This window comes from Pseudogymnoascus verrucosus (genome assembly GCF_001662655.1).
Source record: "Pseudogymnoascus verrucosus strain UAMH 10579 unplaced genomic scaffold scaffold_32, whole genome shotgun sequence".
NCBI classification, from domain to species: domain Eukaryota; kingdom Fungi; phylum Ascomycota; class Leotiomycetes; order Thelebolales; family Thelebolaceae; genus Pseudogymnoascus; species Pseudogymnoascus verrucosus.
The window spans coordinates 196366-222006 of NW_017263683.1; the positions used below are offsets into that span (position 1 = coordinate 196366).

General features: G+C 48.1%; 11 protein-coding genes across 11 annotated transcripts; 6 read left to right on the forward strand and 5 right to left on the reverse strand.

Annotated features, from left to right (window-relative positions):
• The first annotated feature begins 29 nt into the window (after positions 1 to 29).
• Positions 30 to 2560, forward strand: VE01_07618 (uncharacterized protein). Its single transcript, XM_018277051.2, has one exon. It carries the CDS (start codon positions 324 to 326, stop codon positions 1941 to 1943), a length of 1620 nt encoding a protein of 539 aa, XP_018128919.1. The 5' UTR covers positions 30 to 323; the 3' UTR covers positions 1944 to 2560.
• A 205-nt stretch (positions 2561 to 2765) lies between these two features.
• Positions 2766 to 4814, forward strand: VE01_07619 (uncharacterized protein). Its single transcript, XM_059463896.1, has one exon. It carries the CDS (start codon positions 2957 to 2959, stop codon positions 4013 to 4015), a length of 1059 nt encoding a protein of 352 aa, XP_059319566.1. The 5' UTR covers positions 2766 to 2956; the 3' UTR covers positions 4016 to 4814.
• VE01_07620 (uncharacterized protein) lies at positions 4815 to 6678 on the forward strand. Its single transcript, XM_018277053.2, has one exon. It carries the CDS (start codon positions 5193 to 5195, stop codon positions 6576 to 6578), a length of 1386 nt encoding a protein of 461 aa, XP_018128988.1. The 5' UTR covers positions 4815 to 5192; the 3' UTR covers positions 6579 to 6678.
• Positions 6679 to 6865: 187 nt separating this feature from the next.
• VE01_07621 (uncharacterized protein) lies at positions 6866 to 7222 on the reverse strand (the record flags this gene model as incomplete). The annotated part of the gene is made up of 1 exon (XM_018277054.1): positions 6866 to 7222. One exon carries the CDS (start codon positions 7220 to 7222, stop codon positions 6866 to 6868), a length of 357 nt encoding a protein of 118 aa, XP_018128989.1.
• A 1057-nt stretch (positions 7223 to 8279) lies between these two features.
• On the forward strand, positions 8280 to 13845 carry VE01_07622 (uncharacterized protein; the record flags this gene model as incomplete). The annotated part of the gene is made up of 14 exons (XM_018277055.1): positions 8280 to 8374; positions 8424 to 8766; positions 8857 to 8972; positions 9035 to 10104; positions 10852 to 10951; positions 10997 to 11081; positions 11192 to 11293; positions 11347 to 11472; positions 11531 to 11887; positions 12670 to 12725; positions 12781 to 13135; positions 13201 to 13434; positions 13490 to 13536; positions 13740 to 13845. 14 exons carry the CDS (start codon positions 8280 to 8282, stop codon positions 13843 to 13845), a joined length of 3192 nt encoding a protein of 1063 aa, XP_018128990.1.
• Positions 12230 to 16776, forward strand: VE01_07623 (uncharacterized protein). Its single transcript, XM_059463897.1, has 9 exons — positions 12230 to 12621; positions 12670 to 12721; positions 12781 to 13135; positions 13201 to 13434; positions 13490 to 13536; positions 13595 to 13679; positions 13740 to 13849; positions 13898 to 14790; positions 14838 to 16776. Exons 1-9 carry the CDS (start codon positions 12516 to 12518, stop codon positions 14891 to 14893), a joined length of 1938 nt encoding a protein of 645 aa, XP_059319574.1. The 5' UTR covers positions 12230 to 12515; the 3' UTR covers positions 14894 to 16776.
• Positions 14915 to 17096, reverse strand: VE01_07624 (uncharacterized protein). Its single transcript, XM_018277057.2, has 8 exons — positions 16980 to 17096; positions 16754 to 16920; positions 16623 to 16703; positions 16463 to 16573; positions 16084 to 16410; positions 16001 to 16036; positions 15611 to 15952; positions 14915 to 15558 (listed from the first exon to the last, which is right to left on the reverse strand). The coding sequence occupies exons 2-8, from the start codon at positions 16848 to 16850 to the stop codon at positions 14999 to 15001; spliced, it is 1554 nt and encodes a 517-aa protein (XP_018128984.1). The 5' UTR covers positions 16851 to 16920; positions 16980 to 17096; the 3' UTR covers positions 14915 to 14998.
• Positions 17097 to 17666: 570 nt separating this feature from the next.
• VE01_07625 (uncharacterized protein) lies at positions 17667 to 20703 on the forward strand (the record flags this gene model as incomplete). Its single annotated transcript, XM_018277058.2, has 6 exons — positions 17667 to 18201; positions 18248 to 18579; positions 18628 to 18860; positions 18914 to 19341; positions 19388 to 19749; positions 19805 to 20703. The coding sequence occupies 6 exons, from the start codon at positions 17667 to 17669 to the stop codon at positions 20465 to 20467; spliced, it is 2553 nt and encodes an 850-aa protein (XP_018128985.1). The 3' UTR covers positions 20468 to 20703.
• Positions 20704 to 20719: 16 nt separating this feature from the next.
• On the reverse strand, positions 20720 to 22483 carry VE01_07626 (uncharacterized protein). Its single transcript, XM_018277059.2, has one exon. It carries the CDS (start codon positions 22303 to 22305, stop codon positions 20932 to 20934), a length of 1374 nt encoding a protein of 457 aa, XP_018128986.2. The 5' UTR covers positions 22306 to 22483; the 3' UTR covers positions 20720 to 20931.
• Positions 22484 to 22671: 188 nt separating this feature from the next.
• VE01_07627 (uncharacterized protein) lies at positions 22672 to 24530 on the reverse strand. Its single transcript, XM_018277060.2, has 3 exons — positions 23944 to 24530; positions 23590 to 23887; positions 22672 to 23540 (listed from the first exon to the last, which is right to left on the reverse strand). The coding sequence occupies exons 1-3, from the start codon at positions 24145 to 24147 to the stop codon at positions 22813 to 22815; spliced, it is 1230 nt and encodes a 409-aa protein (XP_018128987.1). The 5' UTR covers positions 24148 to 24530; the 3' UTR covers positions 22672 to 22812.
• A 12-nt stretch (positions 24531 to 24542) lies between these two features.
• Positions 24543 to 25633, reverse strand: VE01_07628 (uncharacterized protein). The gene is made up of 2 exons (XM_018277061.2): positions 25323 to 25633; positions 24543 to 25262 (listed from the first exon to the last, which is right to left on the reverse strand). The coding sequence occupies exons 1-2, from the start codon at positions 25595 to 25597 to the stop codon at positions 24962 to 24964; spliced, it is 576 nt and encodes a 191-aa protein (XP_018128992.1). The 5' UTR covers positions 25598 to 25633; the 3' UTR covers positions 24543 to 24961.
• Positions 25634 to 25641: the final 8 nt, after the last annotated feature.

The following is a 25641-nucleotide window of genomic DNA, read 5'->3' on the forward strand; positions in this document are numbered from 1 at the left end:
GTAACTAGGATCGGCCTGCGCTCTGCTATGACTTCCATTGGCTTATATATAACGTCTTGCGCTGTATGTGAGTGTCAAAAGCTTCACCTTTGACAATATGTCATGTTGCGCCGACATGTCTATCTCTTTCCCCTACACACGTTAGATACGATATACACGCTATATTCACACATTGTCCACACACATGTTGTTTAGCTCTGACTAGAGTGATACTCCTAATTACTGCTCACACAGCCTCACGTTATAAAGGCATTGGACACGCTTTGATGTAATAGACCAACCTCAGTTCACTCAACACCACTATCACCATCACGACCACCACCATGGGCCACCTCACCCCTACCACCCTCCGAACCATCGATATCTCCCTTTCGGGTGACAACCACAGCGCTAAAACTCCCCGCCCCGTGCATACCTACACTACCTACGACGACATCCGCGGCCATGTCGCCATCTCCGCCCTCACACCAACCCCCTTCTCACGCGTTGAAATCTTCCTCCTCGGCACCACCCGCACCGCACACACGGATCACACCGTCCCCGTCATCGCCGAGCCACAGGTAACCCACATCTTCTTACGCATGGCCATGCCTATCCCCCCCTCTGCATACCCTCCCCCTTCCGGCAGCAGCAACACCTACCTTCTCAACCCCGGCTGCCCCCTACACATCCCCTTCCATTTTGTCGTCCCCGCGCGCCTCCTCCCCCACGCCTGCCGCCACGAGCACTCCTCAGCCTCCGTTCCAGAAGCACACACCCAACTCCCCCCCTCCCTCGGTTCCTTCTTGCTGCCCCGCGACGACCTCACCTTTGAAGTAGCAAACATCTCCTATTCTATCTACGCTAAACTCCTCGCGCCCTCTCCTACCAGCAAACCCTCGAAAATCCTCTCCTCCGCGATAAGGAAATTCCACGTTGTCCCCGCTAGCGAGGAGGCGCCCCCACTACTCGTGCTGAAAGAGAGTCAGTATGTGCTCTCTAAGAGCAAAACCATGCGGAAAGGCATGTTTAGAGGGAAACTAGGCACGCTCACGCTAACGACTACGCAACCACGCGCCTTCTCCCTGCCTCCCCCGCGCACATGCGGCCCTCTCGTGCCTTTCGCCCTCACAGACCTAACCTTAACCCTACGCTTCGATCCCACGGACCCCTCCTGCGCGCCGCCCCGACTAGGTGCGCTCTCGGCTTGGATCCGTGCGACAACGGTGCACTCAATTAACCCCGCGAGCAGAATCCCTGATCAGGAGCTACAGGGCAGTCCGTACGATAGCCACAGCAGGGCGTTTAAGACGTACGTCGCGCTCGCGGCCCAGGATGTGCCCGCGGCAGCGGCGCCGTTGTGGCGGGTTGTTCCCGCGCCGAAGTATGCGAGGACGGACTCGGGGTATTCGACTGCGTGGTCGCTTTCCCCCACTCCTTCACCTAATTCTTCGCCGACTCCGTTAGCTGCGTCCACGGGTCCTCTTGTCTCGGTATCCGCCGCTTCCGCTAGCGGAGACGTGGATGAAGTAGACGAGAAGAAACCCTACTACACGACAATCGCTCTCCGCCTTGTCCTCGCGCCGTCAAGAACGTGGATCCCGACATTCCACTCCTGCTTCGTCTCGCGCTTTTATACGCTCGTCCTTGAGCTCGTGGTGCACCCTCCTGGAGCAACGATGCCGTTTATGCTTTCCCTCGAAGTCCCCGTGCAAGTGATTGGGCAGGGGAGAGAGGGGATGAAGGAGGCTTTCGTTGCGGGTGGACGGGCGGGGAGTGTGGGGATGGGGGAAGGAGGGGACATGAGGGGGTTAGGAGGGGTTTGGGACAGGTATGTGGCAGGGGGTGGGGAGAGCGTGGATGCGTATGGGGGTTGCGGAGGGGAGGAGATGGGGCAGGGAGATGAGTTGTTGCCGGCGTATGTGGCGCCAGACTTTACGCGGCGGAGAAGGCGAGGGAGGTGAAGGAGGAGAGAGATGATACTACAAACCTCACAGGGCGAGAATACTCTATACCACAGCCTTGCTGGCGATCTGCAAACCCCCGAGATCGGAATAATGGCGGCCTTGGGAAGGCCGCTGTCGATGGAGGGCTCGCGAGAACATTAAGTCAGAGACTTGCAACGACAGTAGGGGATGATGGCAGCTAGATCTTTAACAAAAGTCTCAAATTACTCACCGTTGAAGCAGCTCCTTAAGAGCAAATCCTTCAAGTCAAAATTCTCTTTTCTTTCTATGCTTGCGCAGCCTATTAAAGGGCTCGACGCAGAATGATGAGGTAGTCAGTTGCAGCGTTGCAAGGACAATGCTGTGGTGGCCTGTGCTTTGGCGTATCTGGCGAAGATGAGTGATCGATCGATCTTTCTAGATGCACATCTCCGTTCCCATGCTGTCGACTGTAGGCCCATAGGCCCAGTATCAGGCCAGTTTCCGCGGATTCGGCGGCTCCAGCTGAGGATTTTCCCAGGTATACATACTATATGTATGTCCCGTCAAATAGTTTAGTTAGTTAGTTGGCTCTATATTGTGTTCCTGTGATTCCCATTCTGACTAAGTGGGAATTCCATGTGCGACAAGGAATGGCAGTTGAATCGCTAGCCATCCCCGCCCCACCCAAACTGTCCAACACGGGTAGGGCCTAGGCGCGCCGGAATATGCTGATGTGGTACGAGCACTAATTGACGTACCTTTTGCGTCGTTTTCTTTCCGCTGGTTCCGTCATCATACCCCGCCTTGTCCAATGTTCACGCCATGGCTTCCTTGAGTTTCATTTAGTGTGGCATCTAGATCAGATGCTAAAGTAGAATTAGACTTACTCAATTATTATAACTTCAGAGAATCGCCGCTACACACGACGATTCGTAATCTTCTATAATTATCCTCTACGATAACTTATATTATCTGTACAAAAGGGTTTGGATATCTTTCTGAGCCAAGATAGAAAGCCCGTTTCACCCGAGGCAGGTCGCGTATCTGATATGTCGGGGAGCACATCGAAAGTCGTCGACCCGTTGAAGGTCATCATCATCGGCGCTGGTATCGGTGGTCTCGCCCTTGCACAAATGCTCATATCAGCCCCGAAAATTCAGGTTACATTATACGAGCGCAATTTTAGCATCGACGATGGCGTGGTTGGGTTCCGTGTGATGCTGTCGGGTTCAACTCTGTTAATGCTGAAACGCAAGCTTAGCAGTGAGGTTTGGGCAAGTCTTACCCTCGGCATTGGGGTACAACCAGAGGGAGGCGAGAAGATTGAATTCTTAAAGGGAAATGGCGACAAGTTGTTCACCTGGGACTCAGATCCTATAAAGGACCAGTTTTCCGTGTCGCGGTTGCAATTGAGAGAAGCTCTGTTGCGCCAGACCAAGCCCTTCCTTAAACTAGGCATTGCCTTTGAGAACTATGAGCTGCTGCCAAACGGAGGAGCAAGAGTACATTTTAGTGACGGAACTACTAATGAGTGCGACCTCTTAGTAGGTGCTGACGGTTTACACTCAATGGTTAAGAAGCAATTAATCCCCTACGCTACTATTAAGGGCTTGGGCATGGTATGCATCTATGTCAAAGTTCCCCTCACAGAAAAATCATGGAGGTTATTAGAGTTTACGAGCAGATCAATGGTGATATATCCTATATCCCCTATTTACATAGCCACAAAGCTAACCTTAACTATACCCTCTGCCCACACAACCAATACATCATGCTCGCCACCTGGCAGAACCCCCTTGCCCACTTCGCAACACGCTACACAAATCTTACCATTGAGCCTGAAGAGTCATACATCATGCTTGGCGCTGGGTTCCCAGCCTCAAGTTTTCACAACCGTCGCTGCCCCTTCCCTAGCCTCACCCCCGCCGAGCTCAAGGCCGAGCTCATCGAACGCACCTCCACACCCGGTATCCACCCGCGTTTCGCTGAACTCGCCCAGGCGGCATGCACAAATACAGCGTACGTCCACACAGTGTGTAAGAGCGACGTCATTCACCCGTGGACCTCGCAGACAGTCACGCTCCTTGGCGATGCCGTCTTCAACATGAGCAACACGCTAAGTAGGGGTGCGAATTGCGCGCTCCTCGACGCCATCTCCCTCGCTGAGTGCCTCACCTCGCCCACGTACGACCGACACTCACCAACTAGCATTAGCGCCTATGTGAACGAAAACATTGAGCGCCGCTCAAACGAGCGTCTCCGCTCGTTCTTAATGCAGAAGGTTGTGTTCCCTGGCCAGAACAGCCTTAAGGGGTTTGTACGTAACATGACGCTGCCCCTCGCACTTCACCGGATCGACGACCTGGGCCATGAGAAGCATGGGCCTGGCCAGCACTGGGTTGGTGATGACGGCTCGCAGAAGGAGGAGTATGCTTCACCGAAGTGGGTGGAAGAACTGCAGTGGGAGGAGCTCTTTGCTAAAAAGCAAGCTGAGGGAAAGGAAGGAGCTAGACTGCAGAGAGAGTATGACTAAGCTGCTAGAAGACGCATATTAGTCAAAATCATGCGATTGAAGCCGCATTGTTATTATACAGACCTTGCAAGTAGCACTTAAACTAAAGTAACTACCTTAGATTTGCTTTAATTCTGCTATGCTTAGGGATCTAAGCTACGAGTGTTATAGTATATTAAGCGTTTGTTAGGGGGATCTATGGCCCTAAGTACGCTATTCGGAGGCCTGGGTGAACCCCCAAACCCCAAAGAATTAGGCTTCTTCAGCCTAGCTGAAAGTGAGACATTGGGCTGAAACCCCAGCGCGCGGGAGCTAGACAGTCCCCCAAAGTGTCATTTTGGGCACAAAAGCCCCCACTGTACCCCACGGGACTGTCGGTTTCCCCCAACAGTTCACTCTTGCTCTGGCCCAGCTCAGCTTCGGCTCAGGTGTGGTCAGGTTTTCTCGGGTGCGCTATGGTATACTAGCTGCTAGAGACGCTATACAATTTGTGTGTAGTTTATATATTCAAGTACTTCCTCTTACAGACAAGTATACCTGGCTGATGGTTGCCCTGTACCCAATCCGAAAGCGATCTTCCTTGCCTAGATTTTTTTGCCATCGCCAAGAAAAACTAATAAGAGGTGGTCGAAACATAGACAGTCTTGGTCAATTACGATGAATACATTTAGAGTCCACCCGCTCCTATGCCCTCTACATCGGAGTATGAGAAAGGAAAGAAGAGGACCACAGAACTTTGACGCCTTATAGATAGCACGATCGATTGCTTCGCCATGGACCTTAGTTCTCGTCTCAGTATAAACATTCCCTCGATAGCAGCAGATCTGGAGGTGCTCCTTGATCCAGATTTGTGCGCAAGCCTCCACAACCAAATTATCGAACAAGTCTGTCTTGTACAGCCTAGTCTGCGGCGGCTCGTCCGACGGAACGTCCTCGCTATCCCTCACTCGGAAATCCACGACCGCAACTATGAACCTTCACACGCAATCACCGAGTCCGAGTTACCAGATATCTTAGGAATAGCGCTCACTGACTTCCTGGGGAAGATCGATGTCTTTGAATTTCCCGAAGGAGACTATCATAGTCACCCGATGACACCATATTCCTCGCCACCTATACTACCCAATCTATGGAGCTTTGCGGATCACCGTCTTGTTAAACGTGGGCAAGACCAAAGTAATCTTATTTTACTCTACAGTCATGCGCAGTCTTCAACTAGTGGGGGGCTGTTTCTTGATACGAATGAGCAAGTGGCAAATTGGCTTGATTTGCCAGGCTCATTCTGGCCTGGGAATGGCATCCCGTTGAGTGAGGTGCTAAGGAGATGGCTTTTTATGTGGGAGGTGGGAAAGTTCCACTTGCTAGAAACTGGAGAATTCGGTGTGAGGTCATGGATCGATAAGGAGGTTGATGAGGCTGTAGAAGCCTGGGAGAGATTGGTTGTGGTGATTGAAGCGAGAAGAACTGTGTTTCATCGAAGTGGAAGTGATGACGACGAATTCCGACCTATGATTGAGAATGGAGTCTTGCAGAGGTATCAAGGCGATGGGTTTTCACGACATTTCTTCGCAATGGCCAAGAAGCCACCTCATGGTCTGAAGTTCGTAGCGCCTGGTATAACTACGTGGGACTCGACTTCTTTTCAGGCGGTTTACTCAGCTGCCGGGGACAATAGGAGACGAGCCCGTCAATCCCACCGTCTCGGTCGTGTCATCCGAGAAGAAGAAGAGCATACGCCGATGATCATTTTCCCTGCGGCAAACGAAATACCAGCAGAAGTCCTTGAGCGCAGAGCAGCCGACGTGAGTGGATCTCAATGGATGGACGATTTGATCATCGTGGAACGAAAGCTCGGATTGTACTCGACGCCTGGGGACGGATTTGGTAATACGGTAACACTCATAGCTGATGTAGATAATCGTGCTTGTTTTCAAAGATGCGACAGATGCCCCTGGCTTCCGAACGGTGGCAGAAAGACGACCTTAAAGGAAATGTTGGAGATATGGACTGTCTTGATTGAGATGGATGTGTGGAAAGTTGATGAGAATGGAGTGGTTGGAGGCTTGGAATGGTTCCAACGAGGAACAAACAAGAGACAATTAGAAGATGGAACAGAGGTCGATTTGAATCTTATTTGGGGACCTGAGGTGGAATATTAAGGTTGTCGATATTGAGGTTACTACACAGAAATGATTTTGAACTCTATAATAAAGTGTGCAGTTGCAAATTCGGTAATCCCTTGCATCGCCTCTCGCCCACTGTTTTGTTTTGTCACTGTTGTAGCAACAGCCTCATGTCTAAGAACTTTCGCAAGCTCCTGAATGGCAATTACCAGCACCACAGTGCGCCGACGAATCCCCACAGTACCCATAGATGCTACAGCAACTTCCAAAGGGCGATCCTTGGCACACTTTGTTACCTGCGAAGTCAGGACCACATGACCCATCTACACTAACTCCGCTCTCATCCGTGTCACATTCTCCAGAATGGTAGTTCCCAGGACCACAGTAATCATTAGTACTTCCGCAATAGCCACTGGTAGAGCAGCAGTTTCCAAAACCAGAGCCCCCACAAAGCCAATCTGAGTTCGCGGGACCGCAGTGTACGCAGGTCCCGTCTTGGGATACAGAGTTGTCAGGATCTTCGCACAGTCCAGAATAACAATTGCCTGGGCCACCTTCCAGGAATGATGATCAGTATCATTCTCAAAATGGCGCATTTCTGAAGTTACAGAAGTCTGATCCTGTTCCACAGTGTTCGAACTTCGAGCAGCATTCGGCTCCAGGACATACCTCATGGCCATCGCTAGGTCCGCAAAGACCATCTGTCGAGACTGTAGGTGTGGTAACTGTAATTTGCGACACAGTTGTAGCCCAACTTTCTAGAGCTTGAGTGCAAAGCGCTGTGAGGTTGTCTGCGTGCCATTCATAAACGTCTGGTTCTGATAGTGACAAGAAAGTCCGATCATCACATGGCAGGCTTGTATTTCTGATGGCAGTCAGTCAGGCAAAATTTCAATACTGAAATATACTCTAAAAGAAGAGGTGGAGAAAATTCTTACAATGCTGTAACACAGGCCTCATTCACATTCGTCTTGAGCGCCGTGCCTACTAGATCATAATTATGATAAAGTCGTACCGCTGAAACAGCCGACGTCAAGACTGCGCATACTAATAAAGAGTTTGAAAGTATCATGTTAAAGGATAATTACTCTTTCTCAGCACACCAGAAGAGCGACCTAGAGGGGGGGTGCCTAATGGGACTCTTTATAAACTTTAGCGCCCTGTGCTATGTTTTGAGTTATTAGTAATAGGGAAATGATTCCCACTGCTTTGAATATCAAGTTCCTAAGGCGCAATGTCCCTTAGTAAAAACCTCCAAGGTAATTTTTTAAGCTATGTTTTTGAGATCCAATTTAGCGTTGGTCTACTCAATAGATGAGCATCAAGATCCGTTGATATCGTTACCCTCATAGCTAGAGTTTACTACAGGAGATCTCATTTCCGATGTGCACTGGGGTCAAAAAGTCGTATCTAGGATAAGCTTGGCTTTAAACTAGACGCTAAATTGTCACGACAACAGCCTTTCCCGCCTTAGCAAAAAAAAGGGGTAGTGCTTGGCAGAGTGGGTGCATATTCTAGGGACTATTGCTATTGGAGAGCTAGAGTTTATGACAAGAGATCTCATTTCCGATGTGCATTGGGGTCAAAAAGTCGTATCTAGGCTAAGTTTGGCTTTAAACTAGGAAGGGCCTTCATCATGTGAGGACTCCAAAGTGTTAACGATATATTGCCCGCCAGTTTTCAGCCCTCAAATTCTACGAAGCACAGCCTGCATTTCATCTACTCATGATTTTATAAATGAAGCTCGACACAACATTTCGATTGACGGCCTTGGCAGTCGCAGGACTTCTCTCCAACTGTGCCTCCGTCTCCGACGTCTTCTTACAGTACCGGTATGCCATAGTATATCATTTTAAATACGGGAGGTACTAATAGTAACAGACAGGACAATGTTACTAGAGAAGTCTATAATAAAACCTTGTACAAACCCTTGTTTGAAGCGCCTTCAAATTCAACCCCTCGATTCCTAAATATTTCCCAGAAAGATGTCAACCCATTGCGAGGAGCGGCCGGTACCCTCGCGCTACCAAAGAGACAAGAAAGTACAGTTGAGGACGGAACCTGTGCGCCTGGTACTCCATGCTCAAACGGAGCGTGTTACAGCTCTTCGGGTTTCTGTGGTTATAGTCCGGATTTCTGTGGAGCTAATTGCATATCCAACTGTGATGCTAAGGCACAATGTGGGAAGTATGCAAAGACTGGAAAAGAAAAGTACCCACTGAATGTATGTTGCAGCGAGTTTAGATTCTGTAAGTTACAACCCATTTGCATTGATAGTCTCACTAAGAGTAACATGGAAATAGGTGGTACTTAGGAGAAATTTTGCGGTCTGGGCTGTGATGAGAGTAGTGGGCTTTGTGGCCCTGCCCCAACTCCACGCCGTGGAGGCAACAAAGCTGGAAGGAAGGAAATCGCATACTATGAGTCCTGGTATATACAAAACTATATAAAATTTTCCTCTCTGTACGAATTGATGCTGACATTGAATATAGGGCGAACACTCGTTCCTGTGATGTTGTCTCTCCTGAAGATTTCGATGTCGCAGGTCTAACACATTTGAATTTTGCGTTTGCCTTCTTCGACCCAACGTCCTTCCAGATGACAGCAATGGATGCAAATGCGGACTCCTTGCTGGCGAGATTCACAGACCTAAAGGTAAACCACACTAGCCTCGAAACATGGATTGCCATTGGAGGTTGGAGTTTCAACGATGAAACCAACTTCCCCAACACACGAACGGCTTTCAGTGACATGGCGTCGTCAGCTGGGAATCGGAAGAAATTCATAAACTCTCTTGTGCACTTCATGAAGGCATATGGTTTTGATGAGGCCGATATAGATTGGGAATACCCCGGAGCCGAAGATCGCGGTGGTAAAGAAGAAGACACGGCTAATTTTGTTGACCTGGTTAAAGAGATGAAGGCTGCTTTTGGATCAAGATATGGTTTATCTGTAACTCTCCCAGCTAGCTACTGGTATCTTCAACACTTTGACGTCAAAGGCATGGAGCCACATGTTGACTGGTTTAATATTATGTCATATGACATTCACGGTGTCTTGGATTCAAGTAATCGGTTTTCTGGCCCATTCGCACGACCGCACGCCAACCTGACTGAGATCGATGAAAGCCTTTCACTTCTATGGCGAGCCGGCCTCTCAGCTGGTAATGTCGTTCTCGGCCTTGGATGGTACGGGCGTTCATTCAAGCTGGCAGACCCTTCCTGCACAACTCCAGGATGCAGGTTCTCGGAAGGTGCAACCGCCGGTGATTGTACTGGCGCTCCAGGCGTGTTATCCAATGCAGAGATTGACAGGATTATTGAGAAGTATGACCTCACTCCAACTTATGATGACAAGGCCGCCGTAAATTGGATTGTGTGGAATTCCGATCAATGGGTTAGTTATGATAATGCTAGATCTTTTAAGAGGAAGATCGACTACGCCAACAACCTCGGCCTTGGGGGCACAATGATTTGGGCCATTGACCAAGGCTCCTCAAGCGGCAAGACACTAGATGATTACCATGGCGGAGTCTTCCTACAGAAAGCCTCCGTCTTCAATGGTAAAGGTCCGACGCTAGCAAAAAAGTCTTAGCGACGACACAGCATGAGACCGACGCCCAACACAGCTGTTATACTACCTTCTGTGGTCAAGAATGCGCTCCAGGATATAGTGGTGTTAGCCAAATGAAGGGGCGAGTGGGAGAGCTGGGAGCTGCCACAGCTTGTACGGGAACCGATTTCCAGTCATTGTGCTGCGCAACTGCTACTTTCCTAGGGAGGTGTAAATGGTATGGATGGCGTGGCGAGGGTTTAAGCTGTCAAGGTGGTTGTCCATCGGATCACACCCTGATCGCTGTCAACACCAATCATTACTTCAACTATCCCGAACAGAAATTCTTAGAGGATCAGACTTGTGCTGGTGGCACACAAAGCTATTGTTGCAACAACGCCAAGGCATCACCAATGTTCGGAAAGGATATTGAGCTTGTCGATCATAGTGATCTCGAATCCGATCCTAAGAACTTAGCTAAGAGAGCTACTGCTGAGTGTGCTGTTTTTGGGGTAATCGCAGGAGGGATATTCGTGTGGGCAACAGTTGCAACTGATGGTTTTTTTGCCCTTACGGGTGGAGCACTAGCGGGTGCCATAGCAACTAATATTTGTGCTAAATCAGGAATGGACAAGGCGTCCACAGCTGCTCTCATTGGCGGCTAAAACACTCGGCTTGCAGCATCTGGAGGTGCAAATCAAAAGTCCAATAGCAAGCCTGCTAATACTAACACAAAACCTGGGAAAAAGGTGGATAGCAACGCCGGCTTCTATGGAAGATACAAAATCGCTGACTTTAGTACGACCGGTACATGTCAAGTCACCTACACTTGTGAATACGGACTTGGTTTTGATCAGGTGAGCTGATCCACTTAGCTGACAGATTTTAGCTAACAGCAATAGGTATGTGACGATCAACGTTGGGGACTTGATAAAGTCTTGGGCGGTATACACTCTGTGTTTAATCGCGAGACTGGACCCAGAACCGGTAGACAGAAGGGTCAATGGAGTGGCAAGCATCACGCGAATTGCAGAGGCTCATTTCCAGATAGAACTCTTCAAGTTATTACCCTCATGTGCACTATCTAACTGTTACAGCTCGCGATCAGTGTGGTGATGATGGGAATCGATGTCGTTGTGAGCTCGACGAATTCCCTCTCGACAGTCTCCGCGAGGCAGGTGTCTTGCCCCAAGCCCTGCGTATGCTCAACGACAACGAGAATGGTCGCCAAGGACGTGACTACCAGGACTAGTTGGAAGCAGTATGGGAGCCATGCAGTTCACTGCTTCAGCGCCCACCGCCGATCACCTGGGAAATAGGTGCAATCCCGCCGAATGACGCTCGCGCTACCTCGAACGCTATCATTCCTAAATATGGAGTAAGCAAATCATCAACTACGGAGTAGATAGTTTCCAGCCGGGCTAATAATCATTTAGTGGGACTCTACTAGTGGATTTGACCCCTACTTCGGAACGTATGTCGTGGGAGCTTCAACCGTTGTCTCTGATCACGGCTTCCGTGTGCACTCTCAAGACCCCCTCTTTTATCAACACAATTGGGAGGCCCAAAATTACAGCCCCGATCCGCATGGCCTGCCGGCGGCACAGCGGCCTACAGACGTTGTGAGTGCGCACTTGGCGAGGAAACGCTGGGGCGAGGAGCAGGCACAACATCTTCATCTAGACGTCGACATCACCATCACTGCTGGCGACTTGATTCCACTCCCTACAATCAACGTTGGCATAGATGACAGTTCGAGTGCGCAACAGGACCTTATGGAGGAGACAGCGAGGGTTAGGAAGTTGTTGCACCGAAGGGATGCCTGCGCCGACGGTGGTGGAGATACCTGCTGAAAGGACTGATGCCAACCTTGGACATATGGCCACGAGAACCGAGGCGGCAAGGCTGCCCCCCCACCGTGACCCTATAAATAACAACGTGGAAACTGAGGATAGTGATGACGAGTGGGGAAACTTGGAGGAGCGGCAGAGGCTGCACCAGAAGTACGAGCATCTAAGGAGACATGCGCATGCACATGCGAACTGAGATAGGAATAGTAATTAAGGGGTATATGTTAAGTTTACTCAAAAAAACAAATCCCTTCTGATTCTGTTGTTCATAGGGCTCTAACCACACCGTCATATATAAAAAAAGACCACCGCTTGTGAGTCGTCAGGATATGAGTCACGTGACCACACGGGGCAAACTACGTGCAGATCGCCTACTGGTCTGCCCCGCTACTGTGGGGTTTGGGCGAGCCTCGGTTTAGGCAATGAGGGAAAAGGGGAAGGCGTCCTAATCTCAACTTTAACCACAGTCGATTCTTACCAAGCCTCAAACTATGTCTTTTCTTACATTATAAAGGCGTGCCTAGTTATGGTTATAATTGATTCGTATTTGTATCAGCTATAAATATAGAATATGGCGTCAAATACCACGCATGATCGTCATCGGCTCCAGTGTGATCACCCCCGTTGCAAGAGGTCATACTTGCGAGCAGAACATCTAAATCGACACAAGCTTACTCGTACGCTTTCCAATTGAAGCCTCCGTCTAATGGCTAATAAAATTATAGATAAACAACGTGCTTTTGCATGTTATCTCTGCAACCGGCAATTTACTCGGAAGTGGGTGATTGCGACCAAGGGATTTTCTATCGCATCGGTCTCTACTAATGTCCTCTTAGTGATTTGCTTCAGGTCCATCTCCGAAGACACGAGAGTAGAACCCTTGAAAATACTGAGACCCAGCGGGATCCTACACCGCCACATCAGGGGCATCGTGATGCCTTGCTAAGAAGAACCAACCCGCTGTGGAATGAGGGCTTGTCCATTCCAACCTTTCACGGAAGGCCAATCTTCGCTACGTCCAATGTCACAGAACCATTAGATTCCATATCTCTTGAAGAGGAATCAGCGTTTGAAAATTCCAACTTACTACACCATGGATTTACTACAACCTCAGAGGATGCTTACCTAGAAGAATATGAGGGTCTACAAATATCAGATGAGAGCCATAGGTCTTTGATGGAGGAGTTCCCCGTAAGCCAAAATCTTCTGTAGTCTGAAACAAAATTGTGTTAGAAGAGACTAATAGTACCTAACAGGGACTTAATTATATCCTAAAAGACAAGGGTGTTATAGAGGGATACTTCGAATATGGACTTACATATTTAGATGCCAACATGCCCTTCGTTCATGTGCCCACGTTACATATGTTACCGCTTTCGTCTCTTCTCCTCCTGGCGATTTGCTGTTTGGGGGGAATACTCAGCCCGATCTCTGATGCCAAACAAGCAGCAAGAATATTCGAAAAAAGTATTCTCCAACAGATACAGTCTGTAAGTATATATATCACGGGTAGATTTTGTTTACCCTATTCTAACATCATATTAGGCCATTTTAACTGAACTAGAGCCATCTAATGACTCTTTACAAGTAATGTAAGCATACACGCTAGCAGCCTGGCAGCTTCTATCGTAAAGACTAACGAACTTTAAGGGTGATAGTCGAATATATAGGGCATTATTCTTCAACTGGTGAACAACATAGAATAGCCAATTTAATCCATGAATTGGTTATACTTGTAAGTTTGCTTTGATAACTACGGGATTGCTCTCTAGCTACTGATGTCGTCTTCTATTAGCACGTCCGACGCAAACGCCTTTCACTTCACAGTTATGATGCCAGCGTATGCGGTGAAGAGTCCCTTAACGGCCGATGGAGAAGCTGGGCACAGCATGAAGCCTTGATCAGGTAAGAATCATCGTTATAGATTTATTTAAAACTAATCTCATCTCGTAGATTGGTGCATTGCCTCTTTCTTAACAATACTCTACATTCCATCCATTTCACGTATCCAAACCTACAGCTAGCCAGCTTGCTAAAGCTTCCTCTTCCATGTTCATCGAACCTGTGGAACGCCAAAACGCTAAATGAGTGGAAAAGAGAGGTTTCCCAAATTAAACCTGAAGTAGGAACTTGCTACCTACAAACAGCAATGCGAATCCTTTTAGGAGACAGTCAAAGATCCGATAACAGAATAGTCCAGGGAGATTTCGAAGAGAATCCGTTCTCCATGTGCATCTTAATACAAGGTATTGCATCCGCAGTAATCGAACTCAACCAAGCGATGCCATCTACTTCTTCGAATGCAGTTCGACTCCTCAAATCAGCAGACTTCAAAGCTGCCTTAGCTCAGTGGTGGGAGCACTTCAGCAAAATGGACGACAAAATACGAGAAGAAGAGATGGCCATATCGGCTCTCATTTACTACCACTTTACCTACATTCTCTTATATGTGGACGTTAGCAGAATTGCGATGGCAGCTGGTATTCCACACGCCCACGATAATGCCGACCCATTGGAACAAGATGGCGAGGCCCAAGCAAATTTAAATGGAGAACGAGTTTACCCCCATCTACTAAAAATCTTACAACTCTGCTTGGATGAACGACATAAACCTTCGCTAAGGCCATTGGATAGAGGTTATACTGAATTTCTAACGGTGCTCATATACTCTGTGTACCTCACAGAGCTCGAAGATCAGAAAACACGGCAACCAGATCGAAACCGAGACAGGACAGGGGAGCATCTTCAACCAATCGCCCCCTTAGATCTTATTGCAATGAAAATCGATGTACACAGAACTATGAGGGCTGTGCAAGATCGACTAGTTTGCAGCTCTTGGGAGCTAGGTACGTTAGACATACATGCTATGATTAGCTAAACTAATGTTCTGTAGGTCAAGAGGCTAGTCAAGTTCTCGACTCAATTTTAGGAGGAACAAGTCTCATGTGATTTATTTATACGAAGAATAATGACTACATGCTACTTGGTCTCTGCCGACGTGTATAGATACTGGTGGGCTCCTAGGTGGTGTCCGTGGCCCACCCAGTGCCTCTTTTACACACGCGAAACATCCTCAAACTCTACTGCCCTTTCTTTGGGAGTAGCTGGAGTATCTTCCTGCTGCGCACCACTTGATTCATCATCACATCCAGCCGCCCTATTAAGAACCCTTTCAATCCTCGCCTTGGGCTCGTGGAGCGTTGCCACAACCTCATCACCAAAGAATGCCGAAATATCCTCCAATGTAACACCCTTCGTCTCCGGCAAGAAAAAATAATACACAAACCCAGCCGCTGCCGTGCATACGATGAAGACGATATAAAATAAATACCCAATGTCGTTGTATATCTGGAGACCGACCTGCTGAAGAATGACGCTAATGACCTGCCCCCAAAATGTGGATATGGCCAATCCTTGTGCACGCAGCTTTGTTGGAAATATCTCGGAGAGATAAACCCACACTGTCCCAAACATGAAGACGGAGTACACAAATGAATGAACAAAAATGAAGGCAACAGCAGCTGCTTTGCCAGCTTCGTTCGTGGAGCCGGTGTATAGTTTCGAAAGAGGCATGAGAATGATTAAATCGATAAGCAACGTTACTGCCCCGATCCCTATAATGAAATCAGCGGGAGACATAAAGCTAGGGCCAAATGAAAGACTTACACATGGAAGTTCTTCGACCCATTCTGTCAGCCACAAAGCCAATGTTTACCAGGACTCCGACAAAGCCAGCGAGCCCATAAAACCCGGAGAAAAAGAGTGTCTGAAGTCCTGGGAATCCAATCTGGGTGAAAAGCTGCGATTGATAGGCGGTAATGACTGGTGTTCCGCCCAAATTGTTGAAAACAGTTATGAATATACCAAGTGCTATTCTTTTCCGTGCTGAGGGGGTTTTGAAACACTCTCTAAATCCGCCTTGGCCTTCGATAGAGATTTGTTCATGCATTTGGGTGAACTCTCTACTGACATAGTCCTCTCCAAGCATACCGTGGACTCTCATAAGAACTGATGCAGGTCAGCAGATGATATGTTATGCGTAAAAGAAAATCTTACTTTCGTATGCCTCCTGATCCCGCTCTTTCTTTATCACTGGGACGTGTTAGACCGTTTTAAAAAGGGGAGAGAGAATTCCATACACCACCGAGGAGATTCTGGAAGGAAGAATCCCCCAACGAAAAGGATTACTGCGAACGGAGCTTGGCAGCCAAGTGGGATTCTCCATTGTGCATTTCCAGTTGCGAAAAAACATGCGTAGCCGACCCAGTTCGAGCAGAGAACACCAAAGGAGGCCATGGCAGCAAACAGACCAACAATCATTCCTCTGTACTTGGGCAGGGCAAGCTCTGCATTGTACACCGGGACTATTGATAGTAGGACTCCAATTGGAAGGCCTGCAATGACTCGACCAGCAATGATCATACCGATGTTTATGGCAGCTGTCTGTATAACGGTCCCGACAATGACTGTAGCTGACTTAGATAAACGAATGGCAGACACTACATTTTGCATGCTTACCGACAGCGGCGGATCCAACAATGCATCTCTTTCTTCCAAATCGATCTGCCATCCATCCGGAAGAAAGCCCTCCAATTGCTGTTCCAGCCGTGTACGTCGATGCTATAGTTCCTGAATCGGTGAGGACTCTGCCTATTCTTAGTGAAAGGGTACACAATACCTGTCAAAACCGCATTGCCAAGCTTGTTGTGAAACATATAGATTTTAAAGCTAGGATGGGCGATGGTTGTACTAAAGATGCCTAAGTAGTTGTTAGCTCACAGCACAAGCTGTGGTGAAGCACACGTTTACCAGTATCAAAGCCGAGTAGAAAGGCACCGATGCAGGAGAAGACGGCGCAGAGCAAGCTGGCCGTCGGAATGCCAAATGTCGATCGGCCTAATTCCATTTTAAATGTAAGATCGGGGAGAACAAAATATTATTGTGAGGGGATAAGTGGACGAGGGTCTCTCCTTTATCTATGCGTCAAATCTCCTTCAGCGGAAGCTCTTTATACCAGGGGATCTAAGGGACACACAGTATGTACTCCACATCAATTATTTCCCCCGCAAAACCCCGCATTTCCCCAGATTCCTGCGTATTACTTGCAACCCACTGCATACCTCGGGATGTCAATATGATTTCTCCGCATTTTTGGAGCTGTGAGAGCATCCCATCCCGTTCTGAACATTCAGTTTTAACCCCTCATCCCACTCGCTTATTTACATCCCGTTTTACGACCCACCTTAACCCCTCTCTCCGCTCAACTATGGTAGGGAACGAAATCCGTTCCCCAACAATTCAAGTCAAGTGTCTCGTGTCTGACCCGAATTTCCGAGTCCGAATTACAAAGATACTCTTTTTAGCCTCTTGCTCCGTTCTTTTGGCGTTTCATTGGATTGCGGTTGAACTGCGCTCTGACACGAGAAATCATTAGCCCAAGGGAAGTTTTCCCGAACTGTTACTATCATCCCGTTTCCACTTGATATCTGTAATATTGTGGTATATCATGAGGCAAAATGATGAAGCATGCATGTGTTTAACGGGATGTATGTTCTTAGCTCTAATAGATAAATAATGCTAGATCGATATTGGCCGAGGCTCTCTATAAAATCAAAGTATATCATAAACTCTAAAAGCCCATATTGGCCTTCAAATTTTACGCTTGATTTTTTTAACTTCTCCTGCTCTAACAGAATCTCGAGCTCATTAGAATACTTTCTCAATGGCCGGATACACAAACCAAACTCTCAGGTCTGGCTGGGAGTTTAAACAAGTCGGAGCGACTGAGGTCCCGGAATGGACTTGCGGATTTCTGCCAGTGGCACAATTTCCTACTAACGTCCATCTTGATCTTATGGCCCACGACAAAATACCGGATCCTTTTATTGGACTAAACGAATACAAAGTTCAATGGGTTGGAGAACAACAATGGTTGTATAGAACCACATTCGAATGCCCCTCGGTCTCAGGCCGAAAGACCATCCTGCAATTCGATGGCCTTGATACCTTTGCGATTGCCTCTCTGAACGGAACAAAAATCCTAGAAGCGGAGAATATGCACCGCATCTTTCGAGCTGATATCACCGGGACTGTGGAAGAGGGCGTAAACGTGCTGGAGATTCTGTTTGACAGCGCTATCATCAGGGGAAAGCAACTGATGAAAGAGACTGGGTTTAAACCCGTAGGTTTTACATCATCTACTGATAAAAGCCGTCTTCTGGTTCGGAAAGCCCAGTATCATTATGCCTGGAATTGGGGTACGTTTAAAATCTTTTTGGAGGCCAATTTGCTAATAGTCAACAGGCCCTGAGCTTACAACTTGTGGACCATGGCGCCCAATCCATCTCGAACAATACTCAGCTCGGATCTCTGACTTACATGCCAAAGTGGAAATATCTGTTGCAGACAAGACATCATCTATATCTATTTCAGCAGAGGTCGAGGGTGGGAAAGAAGGGGACATCATCAAATATGCTTTGACCGGTCCTGATGGAGCTTCTATATCGACGAGCAGCGTGAAGGTCACTGAAAATAAGGCAACTGATCGATTTGAGGTGCACGACGCCAAATTTTGGTGGCCTGTTGGTTACGGAGAACAGCCACTATATACCATTGACGCTCACCTCATTCGAGAGGTTAGTGTATTGGATTTTTATTTGAGATCCGTCTGACTTTTTTTCCAGGGAATAAATATACATCAACGAAGTCGAAAGCTAGGCCTCAGAACTGTATCTTTAGTACAGCGACCCATTGTTGATCAGCCAGGGACAAGCTTCTTCTTCGAAGTCAACGACGTACCAATATTTAGTAGTGGATCGAACTGGTGCCCCGCAGATCACTTTGTTCCTCGTGTCACCCCCGAGAGATATCGCACGCTGTTGCAGATGGTTGTTGATGGGAATCAAAATATGCTACGGTCAGTTTTAGTCAATTTAACACTCAAGTTTTCAATCACTAATGTGTATATAGTGTTTGGGGCGGTGCAATCTACGAGGACGATGTTTTCTATGATATCTGCGATGAACTTGGGATCCTGGTGTGGAATGACTTCATGTTCGCATGTGGCACATACCCAGCAGATGAAGACTTCCGTGGCCGCATCACCGAAGAAGTTGAAGATAATATCAAGCGCCTTCGTCACCATCCCTCTATTGTTGCATGGTCTGGTAATAACGAGGACTACCTATTTGCCGAACTATTTCACACCTCCTACGATATCAACGACCCAGATCCCGACAACTGGCTAAAGACAACGTTCCCTGCACGATATATTTATGAAAAGATGCTCCCAGAGATTTGCAAGAAGCTCATTCCCGATACTCCATACCACCCTGGATCGCCATGGGGCGGGAAGTATTTCAACGACCCAACTATTGGAGACACACACATGTGGGAGGGTGAGTACGAATCCATCTGATGACGAGTGCAGTTACTAATAGACAGTCTGGCATCATGTATCTCGTCCATGGCAGGAGTACCCAAAACTCGGAAGTCGATTCATTTCCGAATTTGGAATCTCATCTCTTCCTCATTTAGACACAATCGAATCATTCCTCATTGACTCGCCGCCATCAGAGAGACATCCCAATTCCCGCACCATCGACCATCACAACAAGGAACTGCAGCACGAACGAAAAATGGCTACATACCTCGTGGAAAACTTCAAATACGGATTTGGCTTGGAAGAATATATTTATATTACACAGCTAAACCAGGCCGAGGCTATGACTTGCGCCCTGAGAGCCTGGAGACGAGAGTGGAAAGGAACAGGAAAGGAGTATTGTGGTGGAAGTCTCATATGGCAGGTTCGTATAATTCTTCTTCAGTTACGTATAATGCTACTAGACTAATTGTTCAAAGTTTAATCCTACGTGGCAAGTCACGTCGAAGGCCCTGGTGGATTACTTCAACCGTCCGAAAATGTCCTACTTCACAGTCAAGCGAGATATTGCGCCAATATCTCTAGGAATGGAGAGGAAGGAGATCAAAACTCCCCGTTCGGAATTTACCAGGGCGTTCATTGATACCGAGACTCGTATCTTGGGATGGGCGACAAATGTTACCCTTAAGCCTGTTTCCTACTTGCTGACTATAAAGGCATTTGAATTGTCTACTGGGAAAGAGTTGTTTTCCCAGACAAAGGTCCAGGAGTTGGGGGCCAATATTACAACGGAGCTGTTTGACATTGAGTTGCCAAGGCCGTGTATAGTTGATGAGCCCGTTATCATGTCCACGTGCCTACAGACCGAGCAAGGTACTACTATCGCACGTTGCACGAACTGGCCCCAACCATACCGCTATATAAACATGCCGAAACCGAAGCTTGTTATTGGAATTGACGGTGATCGGATCTCGGCACGAGCAAATGTACCGGTGAAAGGACTGGCCTTTTACGTCAAGGATGTTGATGCGGTAAGCTTCGATGACAATATGCTCGATCTTGTGCCTGGCGATGTGCAAGAGATTGTCGCGCGTGGATTGAATGGCAAGGCTGTAACCTGGAGATACTATGGTATGGAGTAATTTATTTTGGCACTTTGACCCATTGGGTCAATGGACTGCTAGAAAGATGGTGTAAGCGTATTAGGGGGTTGAACTTATAAGATTGTTAAAATACTGGGGAGCAAAGGCGCCGAAATTAACGCGCAAGGAGGACATTATGGAAACGCGCTTAGGCGCCATTATTTAGGGGCCACAAGATCATTTTAGCGCTGCTAAATAGGGTGTAAACATCTCAAACAGATAGAGACCCTTCCCACATGTGCTATCATTAATCTCGTTCATATAAGCTCAAGGCTGTGTGCATGTGTGCCGCTGTGTACTGTTAGCAGGATCAAGACTATTAAAACTATAATGGCTCTAATAGCCCTTATAGTTCTAATATATATATATTCTATGAGATATGCTATACTTATTAGAAGTGCTAATCTATATATATATTTTGTAGTAGCAGTACTCTCTTTTTTTTATAGGACAGAACATAGTTACTACGTACTCCCATACTCTCTAATCCGAAACGTCGCCCATCTAGACGCCGTAGGACTTCCTATTAGACGCGACCGAAGCGTATAGTAAGAAATAGGTTGATTGATATCATCCCTGCCCCGCTCTAGTGATTCACCTCCAAGTCCGGTTTCACCATACACAAGCCTCGACGGTCCAGCTCCGAGGAACAGAACCATATGCGATGGCCGTTCACCCATCTCGTACAAGACGTCAAAGTTCAACTTGGTGATTGAGGTCGCTGAGCTTGTGCAGTAATCAAAGATCGACCTAAATGTTCCTAACGATAGGGTGACACTCTCCAGAGAGAGCTCGCTGACTCTCGTCCGCTTGATGAATGCAAGCAAGTCAGTCTCCGTAGCGTAGATACCCCGAAGCGTAGAACGGGTCAGGTTTGGCAGACTATTTAGGGCGACGAGACGTTGTAGGAGTCGCTCATGGCACCAGTCCCTAGAATATAGCAGTCCTTGAAGCTCCCCGCGATGGCTAAAGTAGTGGAGTTCGAAGCTCTCAAGATTCTTCGAGAGTTGAAAGAGACTTGCGAGTCCCGTAAAATTTCTTTCCTCTTGAGCTATGGATACGTCATTTTCGTCGTAGTGATTTCGAGATCCTCGTGTTGTCCCGTTATCAGTTCTGACATGCCCTTTTTCGTCTTCATCAAGCTTGTAGACTCGATTAGAAAGGCTGATGGAGAGTGATCGCATGGACGAGAGAGACTCGACCAGGCCCTCGCTGTCCCAATCAACTTTGCTGAGCGCATTGCAAGGTAAGCTGCGCCGCTGCTGTCCTGGACCATTAAACATGTTGAGACTGTCGATTCGCAATTGACTTGTCGCCAACGCTCTGAAAGTAATGTGAAATGCGTCTACTGCTGCCTCCGACAAGGGTCTCCAGTCATATTCTCCGCGCGGATTGGCGGGCTCAATCCTCGCTTTGAGATGGGGGGGAATCGCTACCTTGAGGGACAACGACGCAAGCCTTCCAGTGGGACCATTTCTTTTGAGCGCGATGAAGGACTGGCTGAGCAAGAATTCTTTGTTTTTCCTCCATAGTTGCACTCCCCCTTGCCGTGTTCGTCGGGGTGCGTCATCATCGCCGCCGGCAATACCGCTCAGAGTCACTTCCTTTACATGGCAGCAGAGTCCCTCGGCCTGCGTTGCCACAGCACATGCACGAAGCGCCTGTTCTGTTAATTCGATATGTTTCGATCGGAACAAGGCCTTGACGCCGTATGATGAGGAGGATTTGATTGCCAGAGTCTTGCAGCTTAACCTGAGGCTGCGGATCGCGTCCGGCTCCAGGTGGTTGATTATCTCGTTGATTACATCAAACGGGCAGTTTTCAATTAAAGGACCCATTATGCAAGCGTCGACTTTTCGGTTCTTGAGCTAGAATAGACAGATGTGCTATATTGACGGGAAAGGACCGGTAGTATGCTGTCTCCTCTTTGGTCATTAGATCGCATTAATGTTAAGTTAAATCAGATGTAACTTAGAACAAACAGGCAGACGCCCCTTCGCTCAGTCGGAGTAAGCGACATGCGTTCGGAACCACCAAATGTGCCAAGTACCTCTATATAGTCGTTTACCTAAGACTTTAAGTGCTATCAAAGGATGAATGAGGTGGGATGTGGATTGGGAAGGGATGCGATTTGTGGATTGCCACCTTATCATGGGATTTCAATGCTGGAAACGGTAGCGGTCGAAGTGAAGATCTTTTTATTTCTCCTATAGTCTATATATCCGCTATCAAATGCGGTAAATTCCAAAGCCAAACACCGCCCAATGCAAATACCTTACAACACCCGCCATATTATTACAGATGCCATGCATGCACTATCTATACAAGACTCATACCTCGTCTATTTACTCTTCCTCTGGCGGTGACCATACTTCAATCTGCTTAAGGATAGTTTGATACAAGAAGAGCATACAGCCACTCTGCACGCTTGTCCACAAGAAGCGCGGACCAACGCCGCGGAACCACCCGGCAAGCCCTTCAGTCTTGTATATCAGCTTGAGGCCGGTCAAGACGGAAGAGGTGTCGAGGTTGATTGAACCTGGTCGAGGGGTATATGTCGATGGAGACGAGGTAGAGATCGATCGCTTCTGCTGGTTTATTGTTGCCTGGGTCGCCGTTGCCGCGCTGGCCGGAACATGTTTGGTCACAGGCGTCGAGTGCTTAAGTGGCGAAGAGGGCGAGTTGACCTGCGTTTGGATGCGTGTTTTGACGACATCGAGGGGACATGTGATGACACCAGCCAATCCACCAGCTGCGGCTCCCGTTGCAAGTTCCAGAGGTAACCCGATATCTCTACTGCCCTTCCATTGGCGCGACCACGTCTGGCATTGTTCGTAGAATGCGAACTGCAATGCCGAGAAGGGAAGATCTCTAAAAATGGTTGCCTTATAACCATAATACAGAGCAGAGAACCCTTCCTGTCGAATTATTGTGCGGGCAGCATCGGCTGTACCGCGGTAATTATACCCGGAATTGAAATGAGGGTTCTTGTAGCGGCCCTGGAGCTGTAGTCGTGTCTTGAGGACTTCTGAAGGAACGTAAACGAAGGACGCTGCGAAATCGGCAATAAATCCTGCGAAAGAGTCAGCATACGAACATCGATGAGTTTCTGGAATGCTCACCTCCTGTCAGGTACGCCACCTGCGGCCTAACTCCTGCGTCTATCAAATAACGCTTGCTGTACTCATATGTGCCAAAGAATATCAAGGTTCCCGGAAAGGAACCCAACAGTGCTGGGAGCACACCACCGTACAGCCCCCGTCGTATGCCCTCCTGCCTCCAGATCGTTGAGTATGCCGATGCCATAGATGTGTATTTTGGCGGCATGTGCGGATCGCCCTGCTGGCGCGTTTTCACGGTATCCAAAGAATGCATGAGCAAATCCCCCGTCGTCCCTCCAATACCTCCAGCTATCATAGCCTATAAAATATCAGTATTCGTTTCCACAACCCATAACGAGCGCATCCCGAACGTACATGAAGGTATGGCGGGCGTCCCTCCTCCTTGACATCTTTCTGTGCCATGGCGTCCGATTCTGCCGCATGCAACCGTGATTGCCTATGTGCGAAGCCGAGCTCTTCATCTGACAGCCCATCATCTCCAAAGTTTAACTTGCTTCGTTCTCTTTCCACGGCAGGTGATCCCGAGAACAGGTTGGCAACGCGAGAGGCCAGGGACATGGCCCTTCCTCAGCTCGTGGAGGTGACGTCTTCAGATGTCTGTGATCGGTCCAACAGTGTGTGCGTAGCGACAATTGGCAGTCGGAGTCGAGGGGTCGAGGGGAAGTGGTGGGCTCTATAATGCGCAAGTAGCTCTTGCGATGCGAATAATTCTTGGCCTTCAGTTGACGGTCATTTCACGCTAGTGCGTTGCTGGTTCGTAAGGCGGTCAGAAATTTATCGGACGTGATTGGCCGAGGCTTAACTCCAGACCGGTTTTGCCGCAATATTTCGGAGATGCAATAACCAGAGGGAGATTCCACTAATATATTTTTCGTTTTTTTTGATATGGATATTTTATAGTTTATGAGGTCGAATAACGGCGATGTACAGAATATTGCAGGGCAATTATTAATCTTGTCAACATAAATACATTTTACGACACGCTATAGTACAGTCATACCATACCCGGCAGGGCCGGTGTTTAATATAATGCCGCCCTTCTAGAAGATGCTATCCTACAACGACACTGTTCCATCAACCTCAACCTGTCTCTGCACCCTCAAAAAGCTCTGTGACCGATGCTATGGGTTGGCATGTCCTCTACCACATCGCAATGCAAGGCCCAAGCCGTAATGGCTGGTCTTTCTCCGTAATAGGTCGCTCGGGTTCGCTCGGTGCTCCTCGGACATAGCCAACAGTATTAAATGCACAGCTCCGAGGACCCTGGTACCTTACTATCCGAGGTGGTGATAGTAGATCAGTGGCATACGCCTTGCTTGACGCCGCCCTTCAGTATAGAAACCCGTGTATATCCCTTCCAGCCTCGTCGTATTCATCGCTTCGCCTTGATGACCCTAGTTTTTGGCTTCCATTCCCACCAATTGATAGGACCAAAGGTTCTCCACGGCCAAAGCGCATATGTAACCCGTCCCGTAACCAGATTCATAGGGATTGGCCCATAAGTATTGCTATCCAGGCTTTCTTTTCCGTTATGGCCACCATCGCCTTCAACCCATATATGGCCTGTTGGAACCGTAGCATGAGGGTTTGGAAACGGCTTTCGAGTGAAAACAACATCGCCTTCAAGGCCAATCACGCGTTTCACGGCTTCGACTTCGGGGTGGGCTGGGCTCCTAGAAACATGTATTAGTCCTCGTTTCCCAGAGACCTATATCGATTCGGACGCAACGAACCAGAATGATACAATCATTCCTCTCCTCAAACCTTCCAAGGGCTCCCATTTGCTATTCCAGCAAGCATCTTTCTTCGTGGTTCGATTAATATCGGTGTTTAGATACGGGTACATTGAACCGCCCTGGATCCAGACGATGTCGCCGACGTTCGAGTTGAACCATATAACAGCCGGTATCCATGTTATAAAATTGAAAAGGATAAATGATGTCTGCTTCACGAATGGGCCACGCGCACGAAATCGATTGAAAAGAGGCCGCAGCCGCCCCAGAGCCATGTTTGCGACGACTTGCTGGGTGAACCTGTATTTCCGAGTATGAG